Consider the following 12,200-nt stretch of genomic DNA (forward strand, 5'->3'; position numbering starts at 1 on the left):
AGGTGCTACTGGACTCTTTGGTATCTGAAGAAGTGAGCTGTGGCTCACGAAAGCTCACCCCCTGCCAGAAAATATTTTTGTTCGTCTTTAAGGTGCTACTGGACTCTTTGGTATCTGGAGAAGGGAGCTGTGGCTCATGAAAGCTCACACCCTGCCAGGAAATATTTTTGTTAAGTCTTTAAGGTGCTACTGGACTCTTTGGTATCTGAAGAAGGGAGCTGTGGCTCACGAAAGCTCACACCCTGCCAGAAAATATTTCTGTTCGTCTTTAAGGTGCTACTGGACTCTTTGGTATCTGGAGAAGGGAGCTGTGGCTCACGAAAGCTCACACCCTGCCAGAAAATATTTCTGTTCGTCTTTAAGGTGCTACTGGACTCTTTGGTATCTGAAGAAGGGAGCTGTGGCTCACGAAAGCTCACACCCTGCCAGAAAATATTTCTGTTCGTCTTTAAGGTGCTACTGGACTCTTTGGTATCTGAAGAAGGGAGCTGTGGCTCACGAAAGCTCACACCCTGCCAGAAAATATTTCTGTTCGTCTTTAAGGTGCTACTGGACTCTTGCCCTTTTCTACTAACCTCCCTTTTGTAAGAGAAGGGCTACTCTTAAATCAGCAACTGAGTGTCCTGGAAGGTCACAATGTTCTTCCACTGGTTCCTGAGGTCAGACTCATGCCCATTCAATCTTTGGCCTCAAGTAGGCAAGAATGAATGAGACGCACCGTCACGCTTCTCTTGTTATCTGGAGAAGGGAGCTGTGGCTCACGAAAGCTCACACCCTGCCAGGAAATATTTTTGTTAGTCTTTAAGGTGCTAGTGGACTCTTTGGTATCTGAAGAAGTGAGCTGTGGCTCACGAAAGCGCACACCCTGCCAGAATATATTTTTGTTAGTCTTTAAGGTGCTACTGGACTCTTTGGTATCTGAAGAAGTGAGCTGTGGCTCACGAAAGCTCACACCCTGCCAGGAAATATTTCTGTTCGTCTTTAAGGTGCTACTGGACTCTTTGGTATCTGGAGAAGGGAGCTGTGGCTCACGAAAGCTCACACACCCTGCCAGAAAATATTTCTGTTCGTTGTTAGCCTTCCAGGCGCAGAACCCAACGGGGACTTCGCGCCCGCAGGAATTCTGGCCCCTGCCGCGAGCCGTAGGAGGGCCCTCGCCTGACCCGGAACCAAAGCGAAGGCGGAAGTTGGGAATTTTGAAGCTGCTACAGCTGGAAGGAGGCAGGTGAGTGGTGTGGGTTTTTTATGTGGGGGGGTGTGTTCCGTTCCCGGCCGGCTCCAGAGGTGGGGCCCTGGGGGGCGCCTCCCCTGCAGGGCTGTTTTGTAGCTCCTCCAGCCCTCGAGAAAAGCCGCTTCTGCCTCTTAACCGTCCCCCGCCCAGGCTCCCGGTCTTCCTCTTCTGCGGTCTCCGCCGTCGTTTGGGCCTTTAAGGAAGGAAGAAACGGGCGATGGTGCCGCCCCCTCCTCCTTCAGCCTCGCAGGGGGAAGCAAAGGCATGCCTCCCCCCCCTTTCTTTTATTATTGAGGTCAACCCAAGCGACACACACACACACATTTTATATATATATATATATATATATATATATATATATATATATATATATATATATATATATATATATATATATATATATATATATATATATAAAGGGGGAGTGGGGAGTAGAAGAAGAAGAAAAGTTGTGTTTTATATCCCGCTTTTCTCTACCATAAGGGGTCTCAAAGCTGTGTACAATCGCCTTCCCTTCCTCTCCCCACAACAGTCACCCTGTGAGGTAGGTGGGGCTGAGAGAGTTCGGAGAGAATTGTGAATAGCCCACGGTTACCCAGCAGGCTTCATATGGAGGAGCGGGGGAAACCAACCAGGTTCATCAGATTAGAGTCTGCCGCTCATGTGGAAGAGTGGGGAATCGAACCCCGTTCTCCAGATTAGAGGCCGTCGCTCATGTGGAGGAGTGGGGAATCGAACCCCGTTCTCCAGATTAGAGTCTGCCGCTCATGTGGAGGAGTGGGGAATCGAACCCGGTTCTTCAGATTAGAGTCCTCTGCTCATGTGGAGGAGTGGGGAATCAAACCCGGTTCTCAAGAATAGAGATTGCCACTCATGTGGAGGAGCAGGGAATTAAACCCGGTTCTCCAGATTAGAGTCTGCTGCTCTTAACCACTACACCATGAATACATGAAGGCAACCGAGTTAAACACAGCAGAGTCAAACGACCATAAAATGCGGGGAGTGCAGGGATAGATGCCATTCGGTAAATACAAATGTCATCAAGTACAGAGACCATTCACAATAGTATTCATGCAATAGTACCAATGCAATAATGCAATCTTCTTAGTTTTAGGATTCCTTGGGTAGGATGTGCCATCACATAGCTGTCTGATGAAGTGGGCTGTTACCCAAAAGCATGTATTGACAATGCATTTGTATTTATTTATGTCCTGCTCTTCTCCCCCCCCCCCAATTTGGTCTCAAAGCAGCTTTTAGCACAACATTCTCCCCTCCTCCATTTTCTCACAACAGCCTTGTGAGGTAGACCAGGCTGCATGTCTGTGATGGGCCCAAGTTCACCTAGTGAGCTTCCGTGGTAGAACTGGGGATTAGAATCTGAGTCGCCCAGGGTCCTAGTCAGCCACTCTATCCACTACACCACACTGGCATATAATGTTAGACTTCAAGGTGCTGGTAGATTTTTGTTTTCTGTTACGGCTGTTAATTAGTTCACCAAAACAAACTAGGCTGCTAGGGGAATTGTGTTAAACTGGTTTACACCTATAATCGCCAAAGAAACCTAAAACTGGATTACATCCGTGACTACTGTTGTGAATGGTCCTTGTCCTTTTTCTTGATCACATCTGCATTTTGCATAATCACATCTCATCCTGTTCTTCCTGTATTTTATAGACTTGTCAAGCTGCTGTTTACAAAACCAACAACGCCTCTTTGTAATGTTATAGATATATGTTGCCTAGTGAAGACTTCGCGTTGCTTTTAATGAAGGCTGTCATCTGTGAAAGCTCATTCTGGATTAAAACCTTGTTAAGCTTTAAGGTGTCAGAAGGTTCCTTTGCAGTGGCTGCAGACAGTTGACTAGCCCATGGGTTCTTCAGCAACCTGTACTGGACAGCTGATTGCAGAATAAATAGATAAAATGAGAAAAGAAGCACTGTCAGTGTGAGTGGGTGACTACAGCAGCGATCCTTGAGGTGAGATTGGGAGAAGCTTTTCTCCCTCTCTCATAATACCAGAATGCGGGGTCATCTGCTGAAGCTGGAGGGTGAGGAATTCCAAACAGAAAAAAGGAAGTATTTCTTCACACAGCGCAGAGTTGAATTGTGGAACTCTCTGCCCCAGGATGTGGTGATGGCTGCCAACGTGGAAGGCTTTAGGAGGGGAGTGGACACGTTCATGGAGGAGAGGGGTATTCATGGCTACCAGTCAAAATAGATGCTAGTCATGATGCATACCTATTCTCTCCACAATCAGAGGAGCATGCCTATTATATGACATGTTGGGGAACACAGGCAGGATCATGCTGCTGCAGTGGTCTTGTTTGTGGGCTTCCTAGAGGCACCTGGTTGGCCACTGTGTGATCAGACTGCAGGACTTGATGGACCTTGGTCTGACCCAGCATGGCATTTCTTATGTTCTTATGTTCATGCCTATTCTCTCCAGTATAAGAGGAGCATGCCTATTATATCAGGTGCTTTGGAACACAGGCAGGACAATGCTGCTGCAGTCGCCTTGCTTGTGGGCTTCCTAGAGGCACCTGGTTGGCCACTGTGTGAACAGACTGCTGGACTTGATGGGCCTGGGTCTGATCCAGCAGGGCCTTTCTTATGTTCTTATGAGAATTGGGCTCTGAGAAGAATGTGGTTAGGCAGGCATGATGCTGCTGTGACTTTAATGACCTTCCTTCCAACTTCTTTTTTATTGTGCTCTGATCCACATAAGGGCAACTCTGTTCCTGTGGTCCTGTTGAGGCGTTGATTCTCTCTCTCCCTGCCCTGCTAATTTCAAAGGGAAAACTCTTGATTGTTAAACTCCCTGGAAAACAACAAACAACCCAACTGTTTTTGGTACATGCCATGTTGTGTTTCTCAATCTTGAGATTAGGGGTTCCCAAGTGCCTTTTAAAAGTTAATTGGAATATGCAAAGTGTGATTCAGGAGCACGGTTCAGCACGTGCGGAGTGCCTCTTCCTTGCTCCTCTCTCATGCGTATCTCGAATTCAGGACAGGTCAGAGGGTATGATCCTAGGAAAGCCTGAGCTCTGGGTTTAGACACTGAGCTCACATTTATTTACTGATTTCTTTGAATTTGTGCTTTTATTTCTGTTGTTGGCCTTGGGCCCCGGCTTCTGGAAAGAAGGTGGACGTTTAACTATTTTACAATAGACAAAATGAATTTTGTACAACACGAACCCTTCCTCCTTTTAGCTTCTGCAGCAAGATCAATTTTTGAGTCATAGAGTTGGGCCTTGTAGGCCAGCTAGTCCAACTCCCTGCGCAATGCAGGAAATCTAAACCGGGAGAATTCCCGATGGGATGGCTGTTCAGTTTCTCCTTAAAGACCTGCACTGAAGGAGAACTCGCTCAATTTCTAGGTATTATTTTTTATTTATGTAATTTATATACTGCCTCTCCCAGAGTCTTGCTTGAGGCAGCTAGGTGATTGGTTCCATTGTCTAACTGCTACAAGTATTAGGCAGTTTTTTCTAATGTTTGACTGAAATCTACTCTTCTGTAACAAGATCCATTGTCCTCCAGAACAGCCGAAAACACGTCTTTGTTCTCTATGACAGCCCTTCAGGGATTGGAAGAGTGCAAAAATCTCAGTCTCTGTATTGTTACTGAGTGTTCATTTGCTTGTTACAGCAGCATCTGAACTCACATCAGAAGGAATTGCTGATAGGCCTTGTTCTTCTCTGATTAAAGCACGGATGTGGAATCTCTGCTTTTTCTTCCCCTTACACTGTCCTCTGTGGCTGCTTGCTCCCTGTTCCTAGTTGTCATGTTTTGTGTATGGTGGTCAAGAGTGTTGAACAAATGGCTTCTGGAAGCAAGAGGGACAGAAGGCAAGGGAATAGTCCCAGAGCATCATGAGTTAAGGAGGATTTTTGTGTGGGTGGAAGGGTGATTCCAATCCAGCATTCTGCTGTTAAATCTGCCCGAAACTGACGTGGACCTCACTGTACAGTCCTTTTAATCTCCTCTTTTCTAATGACACTTGTAGGAACATAAGAAAGGCCATGCTGGATCAGGCCAAGGTCCTCTAGGAAGCCCACAAGCAAGGCAACTGCAGCAGCATTGTCCTGCCTAATAGAATAGGCATGCTCCTCTGATACTGGAGAGAATAGGCATGAACATAAGAAAAGCCCTGCTGGGCCATACCCAGGCCCATCAAGTCTAACAGTCTGATCACACAGTGGCCAACCAGGTGCCTCTAGGAAGCCCACAAGCAAGACGACTGCAGCAGCATTGTCCTGCCTGTGCTGCACAGCACCTAATAGAATAGGCAGGCTCTCCTCTGATCCTGGAGAGAATAGGTATGCATCATGACTAGTATCCATTTTTACTAGTAGCCATGATTACTAGACATCCCTCAGAACATCCCTCAGACATCCCTCTCACACGTCTGGATGCTCAAAAGCTTCCTATGCGTGTGGAGGTTCCAAAAGCGGCGAGAAGATTGACGAGGATGTTTATCGTGCACGAGGATATTTATCTTGCAGTGTTGCTTCAGTAAAGGCTCCTTGTGTCAGGAAGGACTTGGTCTTCCTCGCCGACCCGCTTCAACAAACCTGTTCTGTGACTCCCCAGGGACTGCCACAATTTTAAGCAGGATGTTGTGTGTGTGTGTGGGGGGTGATGCCGTGCCCTGTATAATTTTCTTTTGGGGATAGTTTTCTTAATGTTTGGGTGTGATTGCTTTGGGGCTGGGTGGAGTTTCACTCCAATTTGGCTAGCTTGTGCGGCTTGCCTTCTTTTCTGGCGTGATGTTCTTTCTTGAGGCATCAAGAGGCTGTTTGCTTTCTGAGGTGGGACCCTCTCCAACGCGTTCTCTCTCAGCTTGTTGAACGCTGCGGTCAATATTGCGTAGGCTGGTGAGTTGATAGACTTATTGGAATGGGCGGCTGTGTGGCCATTGATCCCGTTTTTGCCTATATGATTGCTGACTTACATCAACATGTTGATGTTACAGAAGTAAAAGAATGATCACTGGGGGAGTTTATACTTGTGGGGTGCTGGGAAAGAGCTGTCCATTGATTCTCGAACTCATAGGTTCTGCTGAATCCCACGCACCTCTGCAACAAAAAACCCCATGTGAAGCCCTGGTGCGTGTTGTGTTGTTTAGCAGAGAAACTCGCACACTGCTCAGGTGGGTAGTTTCAGGTGGGTAGCCATGTTGATCTGCCGTAGAAGAGTAAGATGTGAGTCCAGCAGCGCCTTAAAGATCAACAAGGTCTCCAGAGTATAAGACCAAGATTAGATTCAGTTGCATCTTGAACACATGAAGCTGCCTTATACTGTATCAGACCCTCAGTCCATCAAAGTCAATATTGTCTACTCAGACCAGCAGCGGCTCTCCAGGGTCTTAGGCAGGGGTCTTCCACATCACCTACTTGCCTAGTCCTTAAATTGGAGATGCCAGGGATTGAACCTGGGACCTTCTGCATGCCAAGCAGAGGCTCTACCACTGAGTCACAGAAAAGTAAACATGCAACTTCTGGGTGAACATATAGAATTCTGAAACAATTTCAATAATTTTCCTTTATTATACACCATTCTAGCTTCTTAATAGTAGATGTTCAAGAAGAAGAAGAAGGAGTTGGTTTTTATATGCCGACTTTCTCTACCACTTAAGGCATATAAAAACCAACTCAGCCTCCCTGGATGAGCGTGTGTCTAAACTGAGATGGTAAACTCCTTGGGGCAGGGGACTGTCTTCTGCTTAGGTGTCTTTGCAAGGTGGTCTTGCTGGGGGCGGGACCTGTGCGCGCCGGCTGGAAATGTTGGGTTGGGGAGGCAGTCATCCCAGAAAGGAGAGGCCGTGCTGAGCTTCAGAGAAGGGACGGCAGCAAGCGTTTGCCGCTTACGAGGGAATCTCCACCCTTCCTGTCGAAACCGTTGTAAGCAGTTCAGGGAAAAAGGAAGCCTGCTGTGGTTATTTTTGGAGAGCCCATGGGTGGACATGATCAGGTTTTTTGTTTTTCTATGATGTCTGCTGCTTTAGTTTGGCAGAGCTCCCTGAAGGGCAGAGCGAGTTGAAATGATTTGTGCGTGGCTGGGATTGGAAGAATTTGGCCCCCAAACCCCCCCCTCTCTCTCTCTCTCTACCTGGAATATGTCCACATGTAATGTTCGGGTCATAAGCTGGTCACTCCAGCGTGGTGTACTGGTTAAGAGTGGTGTTTTGGAGCGGCGGACTGAGTTGGTTTCACTACTCCTTCACATGAAGCCAGCTGGGTGACCTTGGGCTAGTCACAGCTCTCTTAGAGCTCTCTCAGCCCCACCCACTTCACAGGGTGTCCACAGGGAAGGCGATTGTAAGCCGGTTTGATTCTCCCTTAAGTGGTAGAGAAATTTGGCATATAAAAACCAACTCTTCTTCTTTATTTAGAACTGCATTTGGTTATTAGCTATCCTGAATTGTGATTTTTAATGTTGGTTTTTATGTTTTAAGCATATTTTATTTTACCGGTATGTGTTTTATCTATCCTGTCTTGAGTTCTGTAAGGAAAGGCAGCTAAGAAAGGTTATAAATAAAAGGAAGAATTTTATCCCCAGTACATGAATTCTCTTCCAGCTCTTCCCCCTTGTGTATGCAGGTACATTTTCGTTGTTTGTAAGTGAGCGAGTAATATAAGTCCCGCCTCCCAGCCCGCCCCAATAGCACCTTATCTCTATGTTCCTCTGATGACAGGTGATATTCCTGGAGAATGGAGCCTCAAGGGATTGCCCGAGGCGCCCCTGCCCACGCTCCCAAAGACGGCCCCGGCAAGGCTGCCGTGCCCCAGAAGAATGCTTACGCCCGGCTCGTACAGAAGCACCACAGCGGGAGGTTCCGGTCCTACCTGAACCACATCGCTCAGAAGCTCCAGCTGGAGGACGGCGCCCTCAACGACTCGGGCTTGGACCCCGAAGCAGCCGCGAAGGGTGGCCTGGTGAGGGAAGCCCTGTCGAGAAACGGGGTGCAGGCGCCCGGATGCTTGCCCGCTGGGGTTCTGCAGCTGGGGCCCGAGAATCTGAGCGAAGGCAAAGATCTGAGCATTGCCGGGAAGAGAAGAGAGCCTGGCCCTGGCAGAGGAGAGGAGGATGAGGTAGTGGAAGACGAGGATCCGGCTCCTAATTGGCGTGGCGATGCAGCTGTCTCGTCAGGCGCAAGGCAGGTACGGGCCAGCCGGGGGACAGCGCCCAGGCCGGACTTCTCTCCGCACAAAACCCCCGACTTCGAAGAGAGGGACAGAGAAGAGCCGTGGAAGAGCAGCCGGGAGGGCCATGCCACTGCGGGCAAAGCAGAGAGCTTCGCTTCACCAGGGCAGTTCAGCTCGGATTTGCCGGCAAACGCCAGGAAGGGCAGTCACTTGTCTCCCAGCCAAACCCAGGGTGAGCGATTTAATATCTTCGGTGGTTAAAATAGCTTACACGGGCAGCGGCACCCCACTGGCATTGATGCATAGTTGAATTGTGGAACTCCCTGCCCCAGGATGTGGTGATGGCTGCCGACTTGGAAGGCTTTAAGAGGGGACTGGACATGTTCATGAGGAGAGGGCTATCCATGTCTGCTAGTCAAAATGGATACTAGTCGTGATGCATACCTATTCTCCCCAGCATCAGAGGAGCATGCCTATTATATTAGGTGCTTTGGAACAGAGGTAGGAGAATGGCTGCTGCAGTCATCTTGTTTGTGGGCTTCCTAGAGGCACCTGGTTGGCCACTGTGGGAACAGACTGCTGGACTTGATGGGCTTTGGTCTGATCCAGCGTACCTTTTCTTATGTTCATGCCTATTATCTCCTGGATCAGAGGAGCATGGCTATGATATTAGGTGCCGGGGAACACAGGCAGGACAATGCTCCTGCAGCCATCTTGTGGGCTTCCTAGAGGCACCTGGTTGACCACTGTGGGAACAGACTGCTGGACTTGATGGGCCTTGTTCTGATCCAGCAGGGCCTTTTTTATGTTCTTCTTATGTGGGGGAATTGTTAACCAGACAAATGCTTCATTTCTGCTGGTGTCATGGGAGCCAGAAGCCTTGACTTGTCTTGATGACTAATAGCGGGGGACTTGCTGTGGGCTTGGAAGTGAGCTTAAGAAAGCCAGGCTGCCCTTTATTATGCTTACTTGCTAACGTTCTGGGCTGGGTGAGGAACATCCAGCTGTTTCTGAGATTGCCTGTACCCTGATCCTTTGATGCTTATGCCAGGTGTTTAGACGTGTGAGGAGTGTCTGTGGCTCAGTGGTAGAGCATCTGCTTTGCACGCAGAAGGTCCCAGGTTCAATCCCTGGCATCCCCAGTTAAAAGGACCAGGCAGTAGTCGATGTGAAAGACTTCCGCCTGAGATCTTGGAGAGCTGCTGCCAGTCTGAATAGACAATGCTGACAATGGACCAAGGGTCTGGTTCAGTATTAGGCAGATTCATGAGTGTTCATAGAATCATAGAGTTGGAAGGGGCCATAGGGCTATCTTATCCAACTCCCTGCTCAATGCTGGATCATCCTAGAGCATCCCTGACAAATGTTTGGGGAGAGGCTGGCTCAGTGGTAGAGCATCTGGTTTACATGCAGAAGGTCCCAGGTTCAATCCCTGGCATCTCCAGTTAAAAAGGACCAGGCAGTAGGTGATGTGGAAGACCTTTGCCTGAGACCCTGGAGAGCTGCTGCTGGTCTGAGCAGACAATACTGACTTTGATGGACCAAGGAGTCTGATTCCGTACGAGGCAGCTTCATGTGTTCATGTGTTTTCCCAGCCCTGCTGGGTGACTTTGGGCCAGTCACACACAATCAGTCTCACCTACCTGACAGGGTTGTGGTGAAGTTACAATGGAGGGGAGGAGAATTCTGTCAGCCACCTTTGGGTCCCCATTGTGCAGAAAGGTGAAGCCTTAATGGCATAAATAAATACTACGGGATAGCTGCAACTCAAACTACCTGCCTTCCTTGATTTGGGAAAAGTTGTGGGTGCTTCCTCTTCCCGCAAGTGTTCTTGCTTAGTATCCTTACAAGTGCATGTTTGGAAATCCTTCATTTCACAGTTGAAAGAGGTATGTGGGTCGCATAACCAGAGGCTTTTCACATATATTCTTGGGTGCTATGAACGGCAACTAAATAAAGCAAAAAGATGCACTTCAGGTTGCTGTAGAAAGCAATTATTACTCATGCTTGTTAGGAAGTAGTCAGAAAGCTTGTAATTTGATTTAAATATGATTTTTTTCTTGGCAACTTAAATCGATTCAGCCTGACAATGAATGGCGTATTGAGAATTTAGTATCTGTGGGGTGGCTCTGTGAGTACTACGGTTGCTAAAATGGGGTTCCCTGGCTTTTTTGAGCCTGTGGGCACCTTTGGAATTGTGATACAGCGTGGTGGATGCAGCCACAAAATGTCCACCACAGAAGAAGAAGAAGAGTTGGTTTTTATATACCGACTTTCTCTACCACTTAAGGGGAAATCCAGCTGGCTTACAATCACCTTCCCTTCTCCTCTGCTTCCCACAACAGATATCCTGTGAGGTAGGTGGGGCTGAGAGAACTGTGACTAGCCCAAGGTCACCCAGCTGGCTTCGTGTGGAGGAGTGGGAAAACCAAACCTGGTTCACCCAGATTAGCGTCCGCCGCTCATGTGGAAGAGTGGGGAATCAAACCCGGTTCTCTAGATCAGAGTCCACCACTCCAAACTGCCACTCTTAACCACTACACCACACAATGACTGCCACCACTTACCTTCAGTCACACAGTGAAGATCCTCGTGCTCTGGTGACAGCTGCTGCCAAAGCAATGTTTTTAAACATTTGCACAGTCAATCAAATCTCCAATGACTAATCAGAAGCCTTGTTGGGCAAAAGCCCCCACCTGGCTCCGCCCACTTTCTAAAAACACTTGGCAGGCACCAGGAAAGGTGTCAGTGGGCTCCGTGGCACAATTTTGAGGACCCCTGTGCTGAAGGATTGTTGGAAGGGACCACCAGGGTCATCTAGTCCAACCCCCGACACAATGTAGGAAATTCACAGCTACCTCCTCACCCCCACAGCCCCAGTGACCCCTACTCCATGCCCAGAAGATGACCATCACCCCTTTCCGAGCATGCCATGATGTCTGACTGGTGTTGCTTTTGGTGTAGTAGGGTGAAAGGTTTCCCTGTTGTGGTTTGCAGAACATAGAGCGAATAAGCACTGACTGTAATTCAGCGTTGCAAAATTGCACCCCCTTCCCAATCTTTTGGGGTGAGCAATGTGTCCGTTTATGTGGACTTTGCTCTTCTTACGAAAGCCTGTGCCAGGAGACCTTACAAGCCTGGGGTGGCAAACGTTTGTGAGTTTTTTTGCAGCAGTTGTGCAAAATGTGCTAAGCAGATCCAGTTGTTGAACCGGTAAACTTTATAAATCACAACTCCTGGCATTTTTAAAAGAAGCCTCTTGGCCTGAATGCTGAACCCCCTCACCCCCAAACAAAACAGTTCGGTGATTGTTCACGTTTGTCTTTTCTGAGAGATCAGGTTTCTTTTCATCCTGCTTTCCAGCCAACTTGAAGTGCTTGGGAAAAAGTTAGCTAATTTAATTCAGTTGTGTTTTATCTGGCTGGGTGCGAAACGAATTTCTGTTGGGATCAATAGTGTCTTCCATAGGCTGTGAGGAGGGTGATGAAGTGAAGGCTGTTTTGTTTTTTTCCAGACGCTGCCTGGCTAAGACTCTCCAGATAGGGTTACCTGCCTCAAGGTGGGGCATGGAGTTCTCATAGAATCATACAGTTGGAATGGACCACCAGGGTCATCTAGTCCAACCTCCTGCACAATGCAGGAAATTCGCAACCACCTCCCCCTCCCACCCCCAGTGAACCCTACTCCATGCCCAGAGGATGGCAAAAAAAATAATAAAAAAAATCCTCCAGGATCCCTGGCCAATGTGGCCAGGAGGGAAATTGCTTCCTGACCCCAAAGTGGCGATCGGCATTACTCTGGGCATGTAAGAAAGGGCCATGA

The 12,200-nt window shown here is 48.2% G+C and overlaps 1 protein-coding gene and 1 non-coding gene across 2 annotated transcripts in view; both read left to right on the forward strand.

The window, feature by feature from the left end:
- The first annotated feature begins 1,176 nt into the window (after positions 1 to 1,176).
- DIS3L2 (DIS3 like 3'-5' exoribonuclease 2) overlaps positions 1,177 to 12,200 on the forward strand; it is a 246,597-nt gene continuing 235,573 nt past the window's right edge. Inside the window, exons 1-2 of the mRNA XM_056850570.1 lie at positions 1,177 to 1,225; positions 7,928 to 8,610. Of these exons, the coding sequence (XP_056706548.1) occupies positions 7,944 to 8,610 (667 nt within the window). The 5' untranslated portion in view covers positions 1,177 to 1,225; positions 7,928 to 7,943. The remainder of the gene's footprint in view (positions 1,226 to 7,927; positions 8,611 to 12,200) is intronic.
- Positions 9,750 to 9,822, forward strand: TRNAV-UAC (transfer RNA valine (anticodon UAC)). Its single transcript has one exon. It is a non-coding gene; the product is annotated as a tRNA-Val (tRNA).

This window comes from Euleptes europaea, chromosome 5 (genome assembly GCF_029931775.1).
Source record: "Euleptes europaea isolate rEulEur1 chromosome 5, rEulEur1.hap1, whole genome shotgun sequence".
Taxonomy (NCBI): domain Eukaryota; kingdom Metazoa; phylum Chordata; class Lepidosauria; order Squamata; family Sphaerodactylidae; genus Euleptes; species Euleptes europaea.